At 34.4% G+C, this 21,527-nt stretch overlaps 1 protein-coding gene across 1 annotated transcript in view; it reads left to right on the top strand.

The window, feature by feature from the left end:
- The window catches only part of LOC124359588 (transcriptional repressor scratch 2-like), a 39,316-nt gene extending 18,880 nt beyond the window's left edge, over positions 1–20,436 (top strand). The window contains exon 2 of the mRNA XM_046812473.1: positions 13,600–20,436. Within this exon, the coding sequence (XP_046668429.1) occupies positions 13,600–14,501 (902 nt within the window). The 3' untranslated portion in view covers positions 14,502–20,436. The remainder of the gene's footprint in view (positions 1–13,599) is intronic.
- Positions 20,437–21,527: the final 1,091 nt, after the last annotated feature.

Here is a 21,527-nt window from a genome sequence, read left to right as displayed (position 1 = left end):
AAAAATATATCATTCCCACATTTCCGAAACAACTCATAGTTAATTAGTACTGCAGTCTAACTACTGATTCATGACTGCGTTTCTGTGTTTAGAGACCAACATTTTTGTGATTGATAAAAGCGGAAGAACAATCCCGCAAAGATTCACATTTAGTTAACAATACATGATTAATATAACATCTAATTTTACCTGATACAAGTAGTACCTTCAATATTGAAATATGAGAACCAATAAGTAAACTATCATGAACAATAAATCAATATTTTATTATGCTATTATTAAATAAAGGCTTTAATATACATGACGTTATGAGTTTGAAATACATGTAATATAAATGGAGTATCAGACGATTACCGAGACAAAACTGGATACAAACAATTGTTATACAGGCCGCTAAATTTTCAAACACCACCGTGCCCAAAAATTATTTAGGGATATTTTTTTGGTCAATGATTAAGAAATTAAATATAAGATTTTGTATTTTAGGAATGTACTTATTCAGATAGCTGTACTTATTTAGATAGTAAAGTAAAGTGTTATTCTTGTGATTTAAGTGCAAATTTAGAGACGTAATAAATATTTATTTTGTATACAACTTTATTTCCTTACATCAAACGGTTAATACACTTAGAAGTAACATTTCTTTACAGTTTTTATTTAATGAATTTTGCACAGTTTTAGACGGGGAAACGGGAATACAGCGAACTGGTGGTATTGTGAAGCAGTTAGGTGTGTTATTTAGTTTTAAATAATAGTGTATACCAAACTGTAAACTAATACTTGACATCGATTATGCTGTAGCTATGGATAGCATGCAATACAAGTACACATTTAGCAGTTATCTCTTATTATACTTACATTTGTAAAAGCAATATTTGAGAGAATTGGACTTCAAAACCTTTGAATATACTTTTATGGGGTGTCGATTCGAAGTTAGTTTATTAATAAATGTAAACAACCTTATATTTTATGAAATACAAAAGTGGGGGCAATGGGAACTAAACACGAACATTATATATATTATTTATTTAGTTACATACTTTATATGAATAATTCGAGATGGGTGCAAAATTCTTTCTGACTCAAAATCGAACTTTAAAACGTAATTGAATAAAAGAGTATTTCAAAAATATATTATAAACGTTTTGTAACGTATCAATGTAGAGTAAAACATGAAAGGTTTATTATATCAAACCCAAATATATACTCATGGATTCAGAAAAAATTATAATTGTTTTTATTACGGCTAAAAATGGTAAATTACACTTGCAGTTTTAACATTAATGTTTTGTAATATACTTCAATTGAAGGTATTCGATGTGTTGCGGTAGGTTTAATTGAAAAATATAATCAATGACCATTGAGACAAAAATACGTTATTTACGAACTTCAGCGAAGATATAATAAAATAATACTTATCTCATTTATTTACTTTAATCTCGTCCATGCCAATATTTTTACCTTGGGAAAGTATTATTATCTAATAGGTTAACAATGCTATTAGATATAAAAATAATAAACAGTAATTATAAATGATTACTTGTAATAACCGCGATAGAACAACAAATCAGTGGGGGAACTCTGTGCCAGACGGGCGAGGAGGGCGAATCAATACTAATTTAATTCCAGTTTTCAGCTTGATGCAAATGTGACCTTTGCCATTGTCATTAGTAACCCCGGCAGTACTGGGATGACCTATACCGCGACCCGTCATTAACATTTTGTGTCGGACACCGCGTGACATTTGCGCTGAAAAATGATCCACCACCGACCGGCCCCGCTGAGCCATACGCCCCACTGACTCCGTGTCGATCAGCGTCCCAATGACACCGGCAAAATGAGCAAAGCTCGCCATTTCACGGATAAACGCAAACTCTCCCCGGTTTCACATTAAAACCTCCCCTCTCCCGTCTTGCTTCCACTCGTCCAGTTTGGAATATACAGAACAACAGTAAATATTGTACAATGGAGCGAGGCATTGTCCCGGCATTGCACCTGGAAATATCCAGCGCTTGTAACGCCTCTATAACAAGGTAATTTCTGTCCCTCATTCACCTAAACATTCGGCATTGTTATTAAATCGCCAGTTTTATTGAAATATGTTTTCAAATAAATTTGCCCAAATTATAAGAATTTATAGTGTTTTAGTTATAAAAAGTATTGAAATAATAGTAAAATAAATCTATATTGTTATATAAACATGTAATGGCGTGTCTCTGTGTCTCTAATGGTGGGTGTGCGTGTAAACTACTGGACCGTTTACATTCTTAGGGACCCTAGTTAACATATATGCCTATTCTTATTTCGAAAACTCACTATTCTCGAGTACTCCTGTAACACTCGATTACGCATTATATTTACAGACTTGTTTTAATCAGCAAATATTAAATACGTTAGTCACCTGTACGAGTCAAGAACAATAAGTATATTAAAATATACAAAATTAAACAGGTATCAGTTATTGTTGTTGTTGAGCTATCAAAGACACTTTACAAATTTCGTGCAGAAGCTTTTCTTCGTCTATGTTTTTTTATTATAATGTAATTGACTACAGTAAATTTATTACTTCATAAGTGTGTTAACTCAAAAGCTCAGGACTTAAGGGGGGTCGGACATGAATTTTCGCAAAAAAAATATTTTTTTGTTTTTGATGTAATTTTAAAGCTTGTGATTTTAGCTTTCTTTTCATACCACATTTATAGATTTTTGTCAATTAGTTTTTTTTTCTATAAGCATATTAGTAGAGTGATGCAGCGCCAATTTTGACGGTTTATGTCCAAACGGTGACGAAAGTTGGTGTAAATACCAGCGAGCGATAGCTGAAAATACAATGTATGACCATGCTGCTCACACCCACTTACCTTTAGCAGTAATGGAGGAAATTAAACCCATTTTCAGAGATTTGTCAAACCGAGAATTGCTACGAAAATGCCTGCACAAAGGAACTCAAAATCATAACAAGTCATTGAATAATATTATATGGACAAGGATCCCAAAGGCAACATTCGTCATGAAGAAAACCTACAATTTGGTGTATATGAAGCTATTGCCACCTTTAATAAAGGTAACATAGTTAGATTAGAAGTTTTAGAGAAACTAGGAATGTTCCCAGGCAATCAATGCATTGTGGTAATGAAGTAGCTGGATGACCTAAGGGTAAAAAAAGCAGAGAAAGCGATGCACGAAATGGAAAAAAGTGCCGTAAGCAGCTTGCCTTAGCTAAAAAGAGACTAGAAGACACTTATGAAGAGATGGAGGACCCAGACAATCCAACATTTGGGGCTGGAATGCATTGATTGTAAGTTTTTTGTTTAAATCAGTTCTTAAAAATATTAAAATGCGATTTCCCAGAAACTTGCGTTTTTTTATTTTAGGAACATATATCTCAAGAACAACAAAAGATATCTTCTTGATTTTTTTTAAAAATTTGTTTCTATTTTATAGCTTCACATTTTAAACAGAGAGATCATTAAAATCGTTCATATTAATATTTTTGCACAGTTTTTAAATCATTTTTTTCCATCGTAATTTTTAAAAAAGTTTTAAAATCTGTAAAAAATATAAATTAATACTTTAATAAAAACCCTCCGTTCATACAACACTTAAATACATGTACTTTAAAATAAAAAAAAATTGCAGCATCCTAAGTCAGATAGTTTTGGCTAAATGTGTTCCTAAAAATCAAAAAAATAGCATGGGATAGATAGGCCTGTCCGACACCCCTTAAGACTCCTTTCAGGATTAGGATTTCTCCACACTTGCATAAAAAGGTTCAATTCATACTGAAATCCTTGGAGCTATTCAGTAAAATATTTTGAAATATTGAAGAGAAATTCGATAAATTTCAGAGGTACTTATAAAAAACAGTTTCACTCTCCGACTTAAAGCCCCCACCTTTAAACTGATATATAAAACAAGCAAGATATTGGAATATATTTTAGTGACTATCACTTATCTCAGGATTGTTCGGTATGCATTCAAAAAGAATATATTCATGGTGTACCTTTATTCAAAATTAAATTGCGTACGAAGTTGTGGATAACTGATAGTCTATGATATATTAATATTGAGGTTATTTCCAGAAAAAAAAAACTAAAAACGGAAAAATAATAAATAACATAAAATATACAAAGATAAATACATATCGTCTGGCAAGTAAGAGATCTGGCACTTTCTGTGATTCGTTCTTCATTAGAATTAATGTATCAATAATTATAGAGCGCCCTTGGTCTCTTTGATAACAATCCCCGGTTCACTCGCTTGAAAATCGCTTGAACACGAATTCCACACTTCAGAATTCTTTATATAAAGGATTGGTAGCCAGTGTCCTATACGATAAAAGTGGTATGGAGGAGCAAGGAGTATAGGACATGAAGACTAAGGATTCAGTTGTAATTGTAAGGTTTAGATGGTTAGACATTTGTTTGTTTAGTGTGCTAAAACAACTAATAGTACTTTGGCTTTTGGTTCACCGTGAGGTTAAAACAACCGGGGCAAAAATGATAATTTTTTTTAAGACATAAATAGACCATTAACATTGTATTTTTTATAGACAGAAAAATATAAATAAGGTGAGTTATTTTAAAATAGCTTAAAAAAAAAATCAAAAATAATTTATTTAGTGAAGTGAAAAACTTTGCACTTGCTGACAAGTTCGATGAAACTTCATCTTGTATCTTAAGCTAAGTTCGGCCTTGCGTCATTTACAGACATTCAATTTCCGGGAAGAGTTGCCAGGAGCCTCCAATAGTGCTAATGTGGTTTCTGACGTATAGAGAATTTCGTGTTTGCCTTGGGTAAGAATCATTGAGATGTGAACTAAACTCGCCATATAGCCTACTTAAACTAATAGCGTTGCAAATAATTAACACAGTTAATCGGGAACAGGTATTTGTGTTATTTTCTCATGCTGGTAATCATTATTATTCCTGTCAAATTGTCAGATATACTTTTTTAATTTGTACATTTCTCACTACTTGTAAAGAGTGAAAGGTTCAGTCCAACGTGTCCTGAAAAACACCAATACATAGTATTACACTCATATTACAATATACTAGTGAACTGCAACATCATGACTGACGTACCGAATAAGTTTGAGATACGTAACATAAACTTTAATAGATTAACTCTGATTCTTGCTTAAACAATCTAGGTATTAAATAGTTTCAATGACATAGATTTTTAAACAATATAAATTAAGTAAAATAAGTAATTAAGTCAAAATGTACCGACTTCAAAAACTGGTAACAATGTGTTACTGATAAATCAAGGAGCTAAAAATAACATTTATTTTTCTGAAAACACGTAATTTATTCACTTCCGATACCATAACAATTTTCTAATGTGACGCCAAATTAATTTATATTTTTCTAAATAATCTCCAAGTTATAAGTTATATTGATATTGACATGCTTACCTTATTGCAGTTCTTCTAACCGTAATGTAATTGTTCCACAAGCGACCAAATTCACCAGTCACGCGGTTTAGTACTTACATTACAGCACAATAATTAAATTTCATAGTTAAATATAGATAAGTACAATGTATTAGCCTCTACACAGTGAATATAAATATACTACGTGTTTGAGAGCTTGTACTCTCTTTAAAAGTAAGGTAATAAAAACAGTTTTTATCTTGTATATTGTTAAAATATTTTATTTGATTTAGTACACAGGCACTGTTACTACTATACTTCGCTTGGCGTTAAAGTAACATAAAGCAAATTCGCAGGTATTTTCGGGAGGAACTCTAAAATGCGTTTTATCGCAAACATCTGGCAAAGTAATTACCATAAATAAAGAGACGGGAGCGCGCCAGGCGGCAGTATCGAGCGACTCTGCTGCACCTAGCGCTCTGGAAACATCCAACCCGAGGTTTAAAGTATTTCCAATACTTGTCAGTGTTTACCCAACGTTCCAATCCCCATACAAAGCAAGTCAATCCCATGTTGATTTTCCCGCCATTTTTAATGCGATTAGTGCTGTCATTCCCGCATTAAACCCCCCTCCCCCCACAACCGCCCGGTCCTAGCCACAATCGAACCACTGTCACAAACCCGCCACAATGAAAGATAACCGGCAGTACTGTGTTATCTCCACACACGGATTTACTTTTATAAACCGTTCCGTTCCGCCGTTCCTAATGTAATTACGCTTGGACAGATTTGCGTTCGATTACGAGGGACGAGAGATGCTAATTCAGTCCACAACTGGATGTTTAATGTCAATAAAGAATGGATTTGTTGATTATATTATTCGTCCATGCTTTAAAACTGAGCCCTTCCGTGGTTAGTTTACAGTCATAATGAACAAGCATGTATCAGGAAATTGCTAGTAAAATTAATTACATTAGATTATCGTATTGTAAATTCTCATCAATGAAAAAAAGTAACGGACGTTAGTGATATCAAAACAATGGTATGATTTGTCCCAAAAATAATTAATAACTAGCTTTGATAGAAAATCGTTAATATTTTGTAAAATCAATTAATAATTATTATTAGTAAAAATCATACATTTTATAGATTTAAAACCACCATTTTCGAGATCAATTGTTAAATTAAAATTTAAATACTATTGAACCTTCAATCTGAAAAAAATAATATTTCTATGTTTATTGTCGAATATTCTTTTTTCATACTGGTATAAAATTTGAAAGCAAAATGAAATAACACTAATCTGTTACTAAATATTTGCTCAGGCATGGAACATAGTAAAACCTATTAATATGTTATACAATCGTTCTATTGAATCAATTGTCAAATAGCACAAATGTTTAATACAGTATCACCAAATGTTAACGTTATTTGAAAACAGCTATAATAGCCTCTAATAATACAATTCCCATTTTTAAAGAACTTAATATCACTTTTGACACCACTGGGTTGTATAAATCCTGTAGTATTTTATATACTCGTATAATAGTATTTATACCGTGTGTAATCCGGCCGAACGTCTGCCCGTCCCTTGTTTATGCAGCCCTGCCAGCCACTGCGGCGGGCAATATTGTTACAAGTGGTCACCGCGTGTGAGGAGCTCATACCCTCATTTGCATGCGTAAATGTAGCGAAAATGTGGGTCTCTCCCTCGCTCATTAACGGGGCAGCAGCAGCTTAAGTACAATGGCCAAAAACTGCGCGTGTTTTGCCTCGGTTTAATTGGAAGGGAGTGCGCCAGCAGCTGTTACCGTACTGCGTCTCCGCCCGCTGCCTCTCGGATCTTGGCTGGCGAACATCATTTTGTCGGCGCTTTATAAACCTGTACTCCACTTCAGGCGGTTTTGTTGTATATTATACAATAATAAACCTTTTGGACACTTTTTGATGTAAAGTGTTAAAAAGTTTATTATTGTATATATATTTATCTAATACTAGCTGTTTCCCGCGGCTTCGCACGCGTCTCTTAAGCTTTGCCCGTATATTTCTTTGCCTTCAAATAGTGTTTGGATATTTTAATATACGTAACTACTGTGTTGTAATTGCAGTTTATAATGTGCAGGCGCTTTGATAACTTTTATATCTTGCAGTACAGCCTGGTGGTTAGTTACATCAATGGGCATTGCGTATAAAACCTTCTAAATAGAAAAATACAAATTTTCATAGTGATCGGTCCAATAGTTTCTGAGTCTATAAAGGACAAACACACAAACATTCATTTTTATATATTATGATTGCAGAAACAGTTTAAACAAAATTTGTCGTTTCTCTTAAGCTTACTCTATGCTTTTAAAAACTATAAGTGTAAAGAAATTTATATATAAATATATTTTTTGTCGCATTATATATGTTTACAAAGAACAGCTGATTAAAAATTTGAAAAGACTCTTTCACTTAATAACATATGTTTGCTGCAATGCATTTCTTACGGGTATTTCTGTAACCAGTGGGGCGGAATCCTGAATCGGGAAAGGGATAAAAAGTATCCTATAACCTTCTACAGATCAAGACGAACAAATTAAAAAAAAATTAGGCGAATCCGTCCAGCCGTTTGTGAGTGATGCTGTTACACACGAACAGTTTCATTTTTATATATTAGATAACATTATTAATTGGATTGCTGTGTGAATTAGTACCTCCTAAATACGTCTCTCCAAGCTATGATTGGTGATATTTGGACACACAGTAGATAAGCCAGTTGAGTTCAAGGTTCAAGAAAGGCCGACAGGAAGCGCCGCTAGAAGCAAGACAGAGTTAGAGTCAAGGAGTGAAGCAGTGAGGATCTGCAGTCACGCCTTTTATTAATTTCGAAATGTATTTTGGGAATTGTTAGGTTTTGGTAGTGTCGGTGATTTTGGTGCAGTAAAATTCACATAATATGTAGATCAGCCATTATTCAAACCGTTATGAACCAGTTAGTAAATTAGATTATTCCAGTGTGAGATTTTCCATCTGCGATTTATCATCTAATTGATCAGTATTATCGACGCTAGCTGTGATTGCACGATAAGCAAGTCTGAATTACACCTGGTAAATTATTACAAATATAGAATCGAAATTCAAGTGATCCTTTTTAATAACGAAGTAATTGTGTACAATTAAAACGAAGTTACATTCCTTTGCTTGTCTTGGTTAGAGTGGAACCTTAAATTCATTTGTTAGGGGTTAGCGCGGTGCCGCAATGAAATATCCCCGTGCTCACAACGAGCGAATACAATTTTAAATAACTTTCCTCTTTACAGAAAGTTATATCCTGAATGGAGGGGGAAATAATACAGCCCTTGAAAATGGAAAGGTGTGAATAAGCAATAAATAAAATTGAAGAGCGTAAAGCCTAATAAAGTGTTGCGAGCGGAGTGGGCCGTAAGCCTCCTCGGCGCCTTGTATTATAGATGAAGCGCCATTTATTAAGCAAATACTCCGCGTTTCCACTGGAATTGGCTCTTGTTAGGGCACACAATAGCCGAGGAACAATCGTTCGGACAAGCTGCGCGCCGTTAGGATAAATTAAACGTGAGGGGAACTCGGGGCATGCAGGAGGGCGAGGAATTCTCTTTTAAAATTTTACACTGTTTTGCCGGAGAAAGAATCCGCTGCAGACAAAGATTGCCATTGCGATTAGGGTTAATGTCTTGACGAAGGGGACTTAATTGCGCTCCCAGTCAATGGGAAACAATGAGTTTTCAGCGGCCGAATCAATACTCTGCGAGAGCCTTGAAACAAACGTATTATCATTTCATTAATCCGGCTCCAAGACTGCCATTATACTTCCATTACGGCCTTGATTATTCTTGACGCAAGAGAGAATGGCCTCTTTCCTTGAATGCTGGATTATTAATCAGACCGTGATGAGATCTGGCTTTTTGGAGCCTTTCTCAGAAATGAAAGGCAAACTTTACCCTGTTCTCAATATCAAAGGGAGGAAGAAGCAGTGTCTCATTGTAATATTTCCGCTTTCAACCGAACTATAATCTATGTGAAAGGGTTAAAACTATAATACAAATTTCATTTAAGGAGAAGCTCTTCTTATTGTAAAATAAAAGATTGCTGTAAAGGAAAATACACAATAATTTAAAATAAAATTTGTAGACATTTGTAAAATAAATTTATAATTATTGGACAGTTGTGTATTGACTTTTATGTAAGCAATAGAAAAGAACGATGTTTAAAGATTAGATGAACAATGAAATAATTGGAATAAATAACGAATATTATATATATATATATATATATATATTTATATATAGATATATATATTTATTTTATTATCTACAAATTTAATTTAAAATTATAATATATATATATATATATATATATATATATATATATATAATTGATTTATATATTATGATATATAATATATTATATATTATATCCGAGAGATCAGGGTTCGAGTCACGGCAGAGCAAGTACTTTTTGTGATTCGAAGTTTATTAAGAAAAACTATATATATATATATATATATATATAATTATATATACATATATATCATAATATTATGTACATAAATAATATAAAAATATATAGAAATCAATTATATAAATAATATATATATATATATATATATATATATATATATATATATATATATATATATAGTTATTTTATTCAAATTATTTCATTGTTTATTTAATTTTGAAACATTTCTTTTCTATATAATATAACATACTAACATATTCATTACAATACATTTGAAATGTGTAAGAGATAATAATTTAAAACATTTTTTATTATTAGAACAGTATTTCGAACCAAAACTCATGAAAGCGTAGCCAATGATATAGTAAACAAGTCAAGAGTTACAATACACACAAAATCGTTCAAGTTTGTTGTAGTTTTAATTTAATTACGGCTCGACTTAAAGCATTCACCGGATACTCGTTAAAAAGCAAATGCAATAAGTCGGAGTTTCTTGAACGCGAACACGTCAAGAGTAAAGCAGCGTTTACAGAACGTTGGAATGCGAGACGCAGCAAGTTGATTGGAGCGCTTTTAGGGGCAAAACAAACAGAACCGGTCACAAAAAGTTTTGGCGGGTAAACAATGGGTTTGCGCGGGATAATGGACGGCGAGTCAACAGTGGGATTGCGGCGTGTTGACTCACATCTTGAGCGGAGCGAGCTCAAGACAAACACAATTAAAGCTAAATGACCCTCGCAGTGGAGCAGCGAGCGAGACAAGTTCGTTAATATAATGAGCTGCTCCACAACAAACAAACTCGCCAAGTTTTAACGATTCTACAAAGTCTTACCAAAAGCTCTTGCGCTGCCAACAGCTTATTGAAAGTCGGCTTTCATTACCGCTATGTGCTACTTCAAGCTTTGTGCTGCTGAAAGGCCACAAGGAAATATATTTTGATATAATACAATTCCTGTGCTTGTTTGTGCTTGCAACTTTACAAAAGTAAACTTCATTGTATTTCGCAGTCATTTCCTGAATTGTTACTCATTCGTTTAATTATTATAAATACAATAAAAAATGTATGTTGAATTATTTATATAATGTAACAGGTTTGTTCCATTATCACATTATGACGCAATACGTAACTTAAAGTATAAACGGAGAATCAGCGATGAGTAGTGAATCAGACAAATCCATTTTATCTCCGTGTGAAGATAAGGGCATAGAGGGGACTGGAGCTCGAGACAAAGAAGCTTAACGAGATAATGAAAAGAATGACAATAAGGTGGAAATATTGTAATGAGTAGGGAAGGATGGAGGACCCAGAGTTTGCAAACAAGATAAAGCAGCCGCCCGCGCCTTGAGGATGAAAGCTAATTCTGCCGGATCCTTATTCCAGTCGGCTGATCCAGCCGTATTGTAGCGGGACGGGTCTACTCCTTGCTCTCCCACGGGACCGGCTCCGGGAGCAAACACGCTCTCCAGCTCGTGTTGACTATTCCGAAACTTCGCCTCTATTGTTCTCTCCAACCCACTTTGTGTTTCAATCTTGAGTAGCGACAGCATGGCGTTCCGTCATTTATTACCAGTTGCATGTTACAGTGGCGAGTAAAACGAAGCTTTATTACGTTTAACTACATTACCGAATTGCAGATTTGTACCACTTGAGTAACTCTGTTAATTTACATTACCCAATAGCTTTATTATTCTGTTTTTGCATAGTATGAACTATAAAATATATATATTAATTTGAGTGCTATTTTAAAGCAAATCTTGATTCTACAAATTAAAGTTTAACCCAAGCTGTGCTACAGGCGAACTACCTAGAGCATACTTATTCTCCCTAGCCATTTTAAAACCAATACATATTTAGCACTATAAGGATTGATTATTTTCTAAATATTTGTTCAGTAGTATAACAGAGAAAATCTGTTCTGCTTAGAAACACATTTAGTTTAGTAACTGAGATTTGTTGCTTTTAAGTATCAGTCTTAGTATCTAATTTAGTTTTTTCTTTCTACAGAAAAATATTATTAGAGTCATAAGGATGAAATGTATTAACGTGTGGTTGAAAATTAAACGACGATCATCCTTAAAATATTATTTGATTTTCTCATTGCATATTTTTAATACGATCACATTTTTACAGATAGTCCGAACAGAAAACCTTTAATACGACATAAACAAACAAAGAGCTGGAGGATATCCAGCTCGAGAACAAGCCAGAGAAGATAAGACAGGAGTTAAGTCTGCGCAAACTAAGTAGAAGTCTATTTGGGCTTGTTGGCTTAGGCAGAACGTGACTAATCGGTAAACGACGCAACTCAGCCCAAATCCCGCACCAACTCCGACAAGTGTTTCTTCAATGTCACTTTCCTTTTAGTCTCATCTCGTCACTTTGTTTCTTGTCGGCGCGACGAGCGCGGCGTCCAAGTTTCATCCCGGCAAACTTTCTCCCCTAACGATAAAGTTGTGTCAAAACCCCGAAGATCTCTCCCAGCTGACAGCAAAATGCTCCCAACTTGGCCCATGTGATATGGCAAAGTTTAATAAGATCTGAAATGAACGTGCTCGGAGCAGATCTGCTGACGTCACTCACAACTTAAACAATCACTTGCTTCCGAGTTGTGTGTGGCTTAATACTTCATTGTAGACGGTAATACTGTTCCCAGCTCTTTCGGTAGAGATTGACTTACTCGAGATGCACGACTTGAAGCATTATGTTGTATTGTAGGGTTGAAACAGTAGAAGTCGCATGTTTCATTAAACCGGGAACTGTGCGCTCATGGTACTTTATGAAGAAAGGTCCAAAGTTGTATTATTTTTTTCAATGGTGGAGTAAATAAGATACAAAATTAATTTTTAGGAACAATCATGATTATATGTCATCTAAGACTTTACATGTCGTAGGGGCAAGGGGTCAATAATTTCTCCTTTGAATTCTTTCTTAGTATACATATTGTAACGCGATGTGCATAATAATAATTAATACGCTTTGCTTAAATATTTAGTGTTGGTTTTTAGGTATAGCATAGATAATAGTCACGTCTAGTATTGTTAGCATCGTAAATTCCAAGCATACATATATTTTTTTAATAAACTTTTATGATGTGCTATTTATGAAGATATAATGAAATATTAAAGTGATTTATGTACTTTGGTGTAACCATTACTTTGCTTTGAAAGAGTTCATCGAAATTTGTATTTGCTTATTATGAACAGTGAGCTCAAATTTCGATTCTATGTTGCACGATTCTAAGTAGTATTTTAAATCTGGATATCATTTATACACATCAGCAACACGTTGAAAATAATTTTTACTGTTTATTATAGACAAATTTTATCCACCATTTGACTTCCGTTCGTTTTTGTTAAATTACTTGTTTTAATGGGACATTAGTTTTTCCTGTAGATGATCGAAGTTGGTATAGTACGCGTGTTGCCAAAGAAAAATATACTTGATTTCAATTTTAAATAATCTTAAAACTGCTTAAACTATTAAGTACTGCACAATTAGAATTTTATCATTCAACTTTCATGTATGTACGGTTTCATGTATATCAACAAACACATGTCACCACCAATTTGTCCTGATAAGAAAGAATATTTTTCGTATATAAAAACAAAAAATACAAAACTTTATTTTGTCAGCCACAAACAGAAATGCCTCCTGTAATAGGTGTATAAATAAAAGTTGCTTTTAATATCTCTTGTTACAGCAATAAATATTATATGTGTGGTAATGTGATTGCAATTTGTTGCAGGCTATGACTTATCCCACTACTCTGCTTTCCTGCCTCGTGAGCCTTCAGCCACTCCACCATCGTACGCCACCCTCCAGACACCATCAGAACTCCGCCATCCTCCCAGGCAGAAGTCGCTGGCTATGTGCTTCACGAGCACGGGAGCGGCCCTCTCTCTACCTCCCAAAAAGAAGGACATTTACAGACCGTACTCCTTGGATGACCGGCCTTCGATACCATGGCGGCCGGCCGAGGAGGACCTCTCGGCGGCTCACGCTATCCTGGACCTCAGCGCATCTACACCTGCACCGATCCCTGCCGTCCAGCGGGAGAACAAATCTAATACAGGGAAGACCGTCGCTTACACCTACGAGGCCTTCTTCATAAGTGACGGTAGATCTAAAAGGAAATCCATGGGTGCACTGATAGAAGAAGATTCCAGGCCGAAGTACACGTGTTCGGAGTGCGGTAAACAATACGCCACCTCATCAAACCTGTCGAGGCATAAGCAGACACACCGCAGCCTGGATTCTCAGTCGGCCAAAAAGTGCATGACTTGCGGCAAGGCGTACGTCAGCATGCCGGCTCTCGCGATGCACCTGCTGACGCACAAGCTGACGCATGGCTGCAGCATATGCGGCAAACTGTTCTCGCGACCTTGGCTGCTGCAAGGACACCTTCGCTCACACACGGGAGAGAAGCCCTACGGGTGCGCTCACTGCGGCAAGAGCTTCGCCGACCGTTCCAACCTGCGCGCGCACATGCAGACGCACTCGCTCGACAAGAACTTCGAGTGTACGCGATGTCACAAGTCCTTCGCCCTCAAGTCCTACCTCAACAAACACCTCGAGTCAGCCTGCCTGGGGGAGAGCGATGTTCTAGTGAGTCCATCCAGAAGTCCCGGTTACCCCCCATCCATCTAGCCTTATGATGGTGGGTAGGAGTCCCCTTCTACTCCTTGGATATCTTCACTATCGTCTTGCAACGATTCTGTCTCTACGTAATTTACGTTTAGTTTTTATTATTGTTGAAGACCGTAGTTTTATTTTCATTCTAGTCAATGGTTCTAGTCAAATCGTTCAATACAGGGATGATCCAAGAGGAAAGGGATTCTTTGGCCGAAGACGCCCCTACCTTGCCTCACGTAGCCTTAGTATAGACGCTGTGCACCGTCCACTTTTCGTGTCTAGTCAGATTATATCTAAGTCATAGTTTAAACAAGAAATCAAAAGAGCGCTATAGATTTGTATTTAAAGTATTGTTATAAAGTCGTGTGTATTATTTCTGGCTCAGTGTGTATATTCCTAGTTAAGCTATCGTCTTATAGTTGCTCTGATAGCAGTTTTCTGTCTTAGGCCCCTGAAGTTTTTAGAGCTTTTCATACAACAGATATGTATTGTTTGATAAAGGGTTTTGCATATAATTTTTCTTTTTCTCGTGTTCTGAACTGAACAACGCGTTTCTAAACAACGAAGTATTTATCAAAGAATGCAACGATTGTCTACTAGTCAATGTTTTATATTTATTCTATCGTTAGATTTGTAATATTGTTGTATATAGTGCACTTATCATAAGGTTTTCATGGGTATATAAGCTGTTACGAGTTGTTTTGTTCGAGTTAAAGGTAACATTTCTTGGAAATTGCCGTGTCGCCAAAGATCTCACCCGTAGAGTAGGGCACTCCACATTTAGTTGCCGTTTAGGTGTTAGAGTAGTCTTCGATGTCGGATTATACAGTTCATTTGCAGACCATGCTTGTCATTTCATACATTCATTAAAAACTAAAGTAGAATCCATGTAATAAAATATTTCAATGATTGTAGTAACATTAAAAAATTAAAGTATTTAAAGTTTACTCTGAAAAATAATAAACATATTGCAAATCTAAAACGGTATACATGATAAAGTAGTATTGCACATTAATTTACTAAAAATTATAATATAAAATAAAATTTTAAAGTTCGTATTTTTTTACTCCTGGATTTTATGAGTGTATATTTTTCAAGTGGGCCTATTAATTGTTCTTTACAAAATTTTACAAATTTTCAGTTTACATATTATATCATAACAGGCATGGTAGAATATATATGTTTAATTTGGCTGTGTAAGCCTACATACTCAGCTAGAATTCAAAGGCTGCGGCTTCAATGTACCCAGTCAGGTCAGCTAGTAATCCAAAGATTGTTAATATATTTGTATTTATTGTAAAATACCAAAACCATTGTTACTAAGTCTCTTCTTCATGATATTTTTAAAAGACTATGTTTTTTACAGCAACCGTACATAAACATTCCAAATAATATAGATGTATTCTAGTCCGAGCTTAATGAAGTGGCTAGTCATGCAGTATTCTTACATTTAATGCGTGTACATATTATATAAGTAAGCTTTTCTGTAAGATAGCATGTGGCGGGGGTGGAATTAGTGCAATAACATGTAGTTAGAGTGTATGCTTCAGTTTTGTTACGTTAATTTAAGAGAATTTAACTGGTTTTTGTGATTCGCTCTATAATTTGATAAATTATTGATGTGGAAATATCCTGATAATGTGTGTAATAATACACAGAACAAGTTTTACTGTTTTATTACATTTGATCTATGATTGATTGATAAAATTTATGATTATGATTGAACTTAACTCGGTACGTATTATTAAGGTACCATATATTATTAACAACACGTCACATGTTCTTTATTTAGTACAGAAGAATATTAAGGTGCTTCAATGCCATATACATAATAACTTGACTAACGAGTTGCTTTACATTTTTAACTTTCTACTCTGCTTTTGTCTATCTATCTCTTTTACCTTCTCTTTTACCTATTGCGTAAACTTATGCGTGTAAGTACTTTCATCTCTTCTGTTTCAGTACTGTTTACTTTTTCTTCCTTTTTTCTCTATCTCTATGTCGCTTTGAATGTGAACTTGTCTCTCCTGTCACTTTGCACATCTCTTCTCTAGAACTATACACAGGTTTGACCACACAACTTACTTCTCAGTGTCGTAGCTCTTTTCTATCGCTTCTTACGTTCTTGATGTTATAGTATTAAATCCTACTACTTCCATTCTATCATGCTTATGAAGCTTTCTCTTCTGTGTGTTGTGTAACTCTATCTTCTTCTAGTATTTATTTCCTTTTTTCTTATACTCTCACTTTTAAAAAATCTCTTCCAATAATTGTTGTTATGTTTTAAAGTATTTGATAAAAAATGATACCTAATATGAATTTGTATCTCACTTTAGATCTTCTATCACGTTTCTGTATTATGTTTTCATTTTAAAGCTGTTGCTATTTTACACTGCGATGTTTGTTAACAATCAACTGGCATTTCACACTGCTCGCGTCTACTGCAAGGGGGGGGGGTCACCCAAGGGAGAAAGCCTAAGTAGCAGTATGGGCTACGGGGACAGCGCGAGGCGAGGGGCACGCAGGGTCGTATATTGGTTTTAGGGGAGGTCGCCCGTGTTTGCTCTGCAACGTCGGCAAACAAACAGCGCTCACAGCCCAGATGCCGTTTGTTGCCCCGTGTTTGGTAGTGGCTTAGAGTGCTAATTGTGAGTCAATAGAGGAGGACGTTGCCACCATCATTAGAGCTGCTGAATAATCTATTAAGCCTGTTATAATCGGAACCACACATGTTACAAAACACACAAAATTGGATATATGTTTTACTGGACGGTTATAAAGTATTTCTTTAACGTAAAGAATTCCATATAATGGAAATAATCTACCACGTGAAACACACAAAAGCTCGAAGAACCGTGTATTATGTAGGATTGCCGAGCATTACCATATGAAAGAAGAACACCAGTGATGTCTAGCAAGGAGGCGAGCCGGCAGTTCATTGTACGAATGTAAATGTCCCTGACTGTTCACCGGCAAGAGGTAGGGCGATATTTTAGCAGAATCGCATGCGGAGGTAGGCTATATATCGAGTATGCGAGGTAGAAAGTGCGGAGGTTTTAAATCCTCGACAATCCAGTAATGGGTTTTAATTCCGGTAATAGTTAAAAACTCCATCTCTCATTCGAACGACAATGAAACTCCCTCCCCCTTCCTGCTCTCCCAACTCCCTACCCCCTACCACCCGAACTGCTCCTGGGGGAACTAACCCCTGCCAAACAAAACAATGTCATTCCAGGACCGGGGATTCAGATCATTTAGGACATAGCGATGTGCGAGTGCTATTCCACAGCCACAACAATACAGCTGCTCTCGTTTGCATATATAAACAACAGGCTTGCATTCGTAGGACTTGAATACAAATTTGTAACAGGCGAAAATATCATGAAGCAATCTTTTTTTAAAAATCTCATCCTTAAAACGTCGTGTTATATTAATGTCCTTTATTAGTTCTTATAGCAGTATTTGTAAGGAATACACCTTTCTAACCATTAATGTTTCTTACCACTCTTTACATATACTGTACTTGATGTATGTTTTTTCTGATCTCTTCTTTCTTTTCCTCTATCTCTAATCTTCCTCTTTTTCTTATCTCTCCTATCATTATGTTATGCATTATGTAGTGCATTTCATTTAACTAAAACGTTTTAACTGTTACTATTCTATTTCTGTCCAACTACTAGATCCTTGCTTGCTACTATAATACATGTACCGTAGCACATATCTTGCCTATATTTTAAAATATTCCTTCTCTTAAAATCTGTATCTTTCTTCTCTACTCTTCAGTGTCTAGTATGTGTATTGTAATTGTGTGTCTTGTAATTCTTCTCTTTATATTCTTACCTGCCATTTACTTTTTTCTCCTTTCTTGTTCTATCCATTACTATTTCTTACAAGTATACACATTGGCATGTTACTTCAGTAGTTTATTGTTACAATCTTTTTCAATTTGCTCTTAATCTGATCCACCAGGTCTAATACTCCAGATATTCTTCTGTTCAACGAACTGTTCAATGAACTGATAATTTTTGAGCGAATCACAAATCATAACGAGTGGAGTCTAGTCAATGATACATTCCAGTACTTAAATAGCGATAAGAAGCAATAGGTATTAAGGAGTTTATATAGCCGTGTATAAATAGTGGGCCTATACTGTAATATAGAGCAATAAACTGAGGCAGAAGTCACATTCTGATGTAAACATCGAGTATGCAATATTGTAGTTTATATGCGTTTTATTTAACGATAAAACGTATTGTTAGGTTGAGGTGAATAATAGAATCTAGGTTGATTGTTTCACATATACAAAGGAACAGTGTTATAATTATTATAGTTTCCAACTTTCAATAGTACGCTAGTTTTACATGTCGTAGATGACAGTTTGGCATTTACGTTTTTAATTATTTTTCAAGGGAATATTGAAAACTATTTGTACTATACTTGCAATGAATATTTATTTGGGTAGCCGAAACAGTTTTTCTTCGATTATAGTAATCAAAATCCTAAGTAAGAAATGAATTATAAAGCGATAAGTAAAGTGTGCATTAATCACAAAAAGTACAAGTGTGAGTGTGACAAACAATTGAAAACATCAGGACAGTATTAATTTGATTCACAACAAAATAATTTACAAAAACACAAATAACATTGTTCCAAGAGAGTCAGCACGTAGTGAATGGTCGCGTAGTTGTGTGTTAGTGTGAGAATTTGTTTTGTTACTAGTTTTTGTAAATTTGTATTTTGTAAATTCATTATTGGCGATAACGCGAGGTAAGAAAACTTTGAGAACGAAAACATAAATGTTTCATGTTGTAGTTTGTAGGTTTATATGAAGTTTACAGTAAATCTTTTTACAATAATTTCAATAACTCATTACTCAAAATGAATATTGGTATTGATAACAATGATTTAGTCAACCAACTCAGTGAATAACCTTCTGCGAAGGTCAATTTATCTATAGATAAAAAAGTACTATTTAACACGAATAGAGGTTCAAAAAGCCTAGTCAGATCTGTTTGTATATCTTTAATCATATATATATTGAAATGTTCTAATATTATATAAGATGTAATACAACGAAGTTCCTTATATTTATTTAATATAATTTACTATTTCTTAAATGACACATTAGATAATTATATACTTAATATAAATGTTTGTTTTAGTATAGTTTCGTACAAATTTTGAAAGTACAGTATTAGTGATTTATGAATAATTTTTACCAATAGAAAAATGTCCTTGCAACAATTTTCACCAACAATGTTTTGCCATTTTTGACGAGATAAGCAATACTTGTAAGCAATCGTGTATTTCAAGTGTTCATACAAAAGCAATATATTTGTGGAGGTTCTTGTTCGATAAGTGATTTTATCTCGTATATTATAGCCTCGTATTCACAAGCAATAATATTGTAGGAGGGGAAACCCGATGTTATAGCAATACTATATATGCAGTAGGTTAAGGTTTACCTGTACAACTTAGATATATTGTATCATCATCCATTATTACCTTTCCATTTGGATTAATGAGACTAACGGAGTAGAAATGGAGAAACTTTGGCCCAGTCGCTTAACTTGTCCGGGTGTGACGTCAGAGCTATGACGTCAAGAACCGGGGTTTGCGACGCGGACCAATCTGATCATTGGGTTAAAGTGTCTACATATCTAACTAACAATATGTATCATACTGCTTTCTGTAACCAAATAACTTTGACCTCATTGACATTTCAACCATTTCATTACATTTAAAAAGAATTTTCCAATAAAAAGCACAATGTGATAGTAAGTCTCCTTAATTCAACGGCGAATGTAGCAGTAGAGTTTGCTCAAGTTTGGGTTTTCACGATTGTAGGTTGCATCACCTCATCCTCACTTCCACCTATCATTTTAAAAATAGTGATCGAATTTTGTATTATATTATTATATTTTCGTAATAAATAGATTGTAAAATGTGATTTTTGTACTTTTTTGCCCCAAAGTAACAATTTGAGCACATTAAATAAGGCTTATGTGAAAAAAATGTTAATGGTATTTATGAAATAACTAATTGAAGGAATATTACGTATTAGTATTATCTTTGTTCAGAAAAAGAAAACAAATTAAAAAAGGCTACACCTAAAATAATATTATGTATGTCAGCTAACGGTTATTTGTTATTTTACCGACTAGGTTCTTAAGCTATATTTTGTGATAAACGTTGCAACTTAGGACTATTGGCATTTAAAAAAATGACATGTATATTCTATTAATATTCGTTCACTGGCATAATCCGTAATGAGTCATTGTTGGATGAAGGATAATTGGGTATTCCTAACGAGTTTTGCCTAAGTCTTCCATCTTTACGATGTATTTAAAACGCCTGATTACGAGTACATTCATCTCCGAATATCCGCGCTGAATTTGATCGGAATTACTCAAGGTACTTAAAATCTCGGAAGATAAGCTTATTAAAATATAACAGCGTAATTGTACTAAACTGTCCATAAATCATAAAAATACTTAAAAACTAAATTTCGTTTCCGTCTGCAAAGAAATTGTGACAGCAGAAGTTCGGAGAACAAACAGGACAACGTACATAGTACAACAGAAAAAATAAACGACCTATTGCACGCTAAGCAAAAATGTTATTCAAAAGGTTTTGTGTGCAAAATAGGAATTTGGGCAAAAGTTTAGAAAGTCTAAGACAAATACGGATCGGAATGTATTGCCAGCTGATACGGTTATTTATAAAACGTTTGCAGAAACACGAGACTAAAATTAATAATAATAATTACCTTTTTTAACTTATCTTTTGTTAGCTCAATGTGAGCATAACTACTAGCCATTATTTTTAATGGAGGGAAAAACTGAAATACATCTTTTATAGTATGATTTAGATTGTTTCATCATCTGTTTTTTTTTTCGAAAACCTAATTAACCTTATTACATTATTATTGTACAAAGAAAATGTTAAATATACAAACTCTGTTTTAGTTATAACCAACTTGTGGCTAAGATAAACATAAACATCTTTTTTTAGGTACATTCGAATATCAAACGTATTTGT

This window comes from Homalodisca vitripennis, chromosome 1 (assembly GCF_021130785.1).
Source record: "Homalodisca vitripennis isolate AUS2020 chromosome 1, UT_GWSS_2.1, whole genome shotgun sequence".
NCBI classification, from domain to species: Eukaryota; Metazoa; Arthropoda; class Insecta; order Hemiptera; family Cicadellidae; genus Homalodisca; species Homalodisca vitripennis.
Note: the sequence above shows the minus strand (reverse complement) of the source record. Positions and strands in the feature narration are given on the sequence as shown.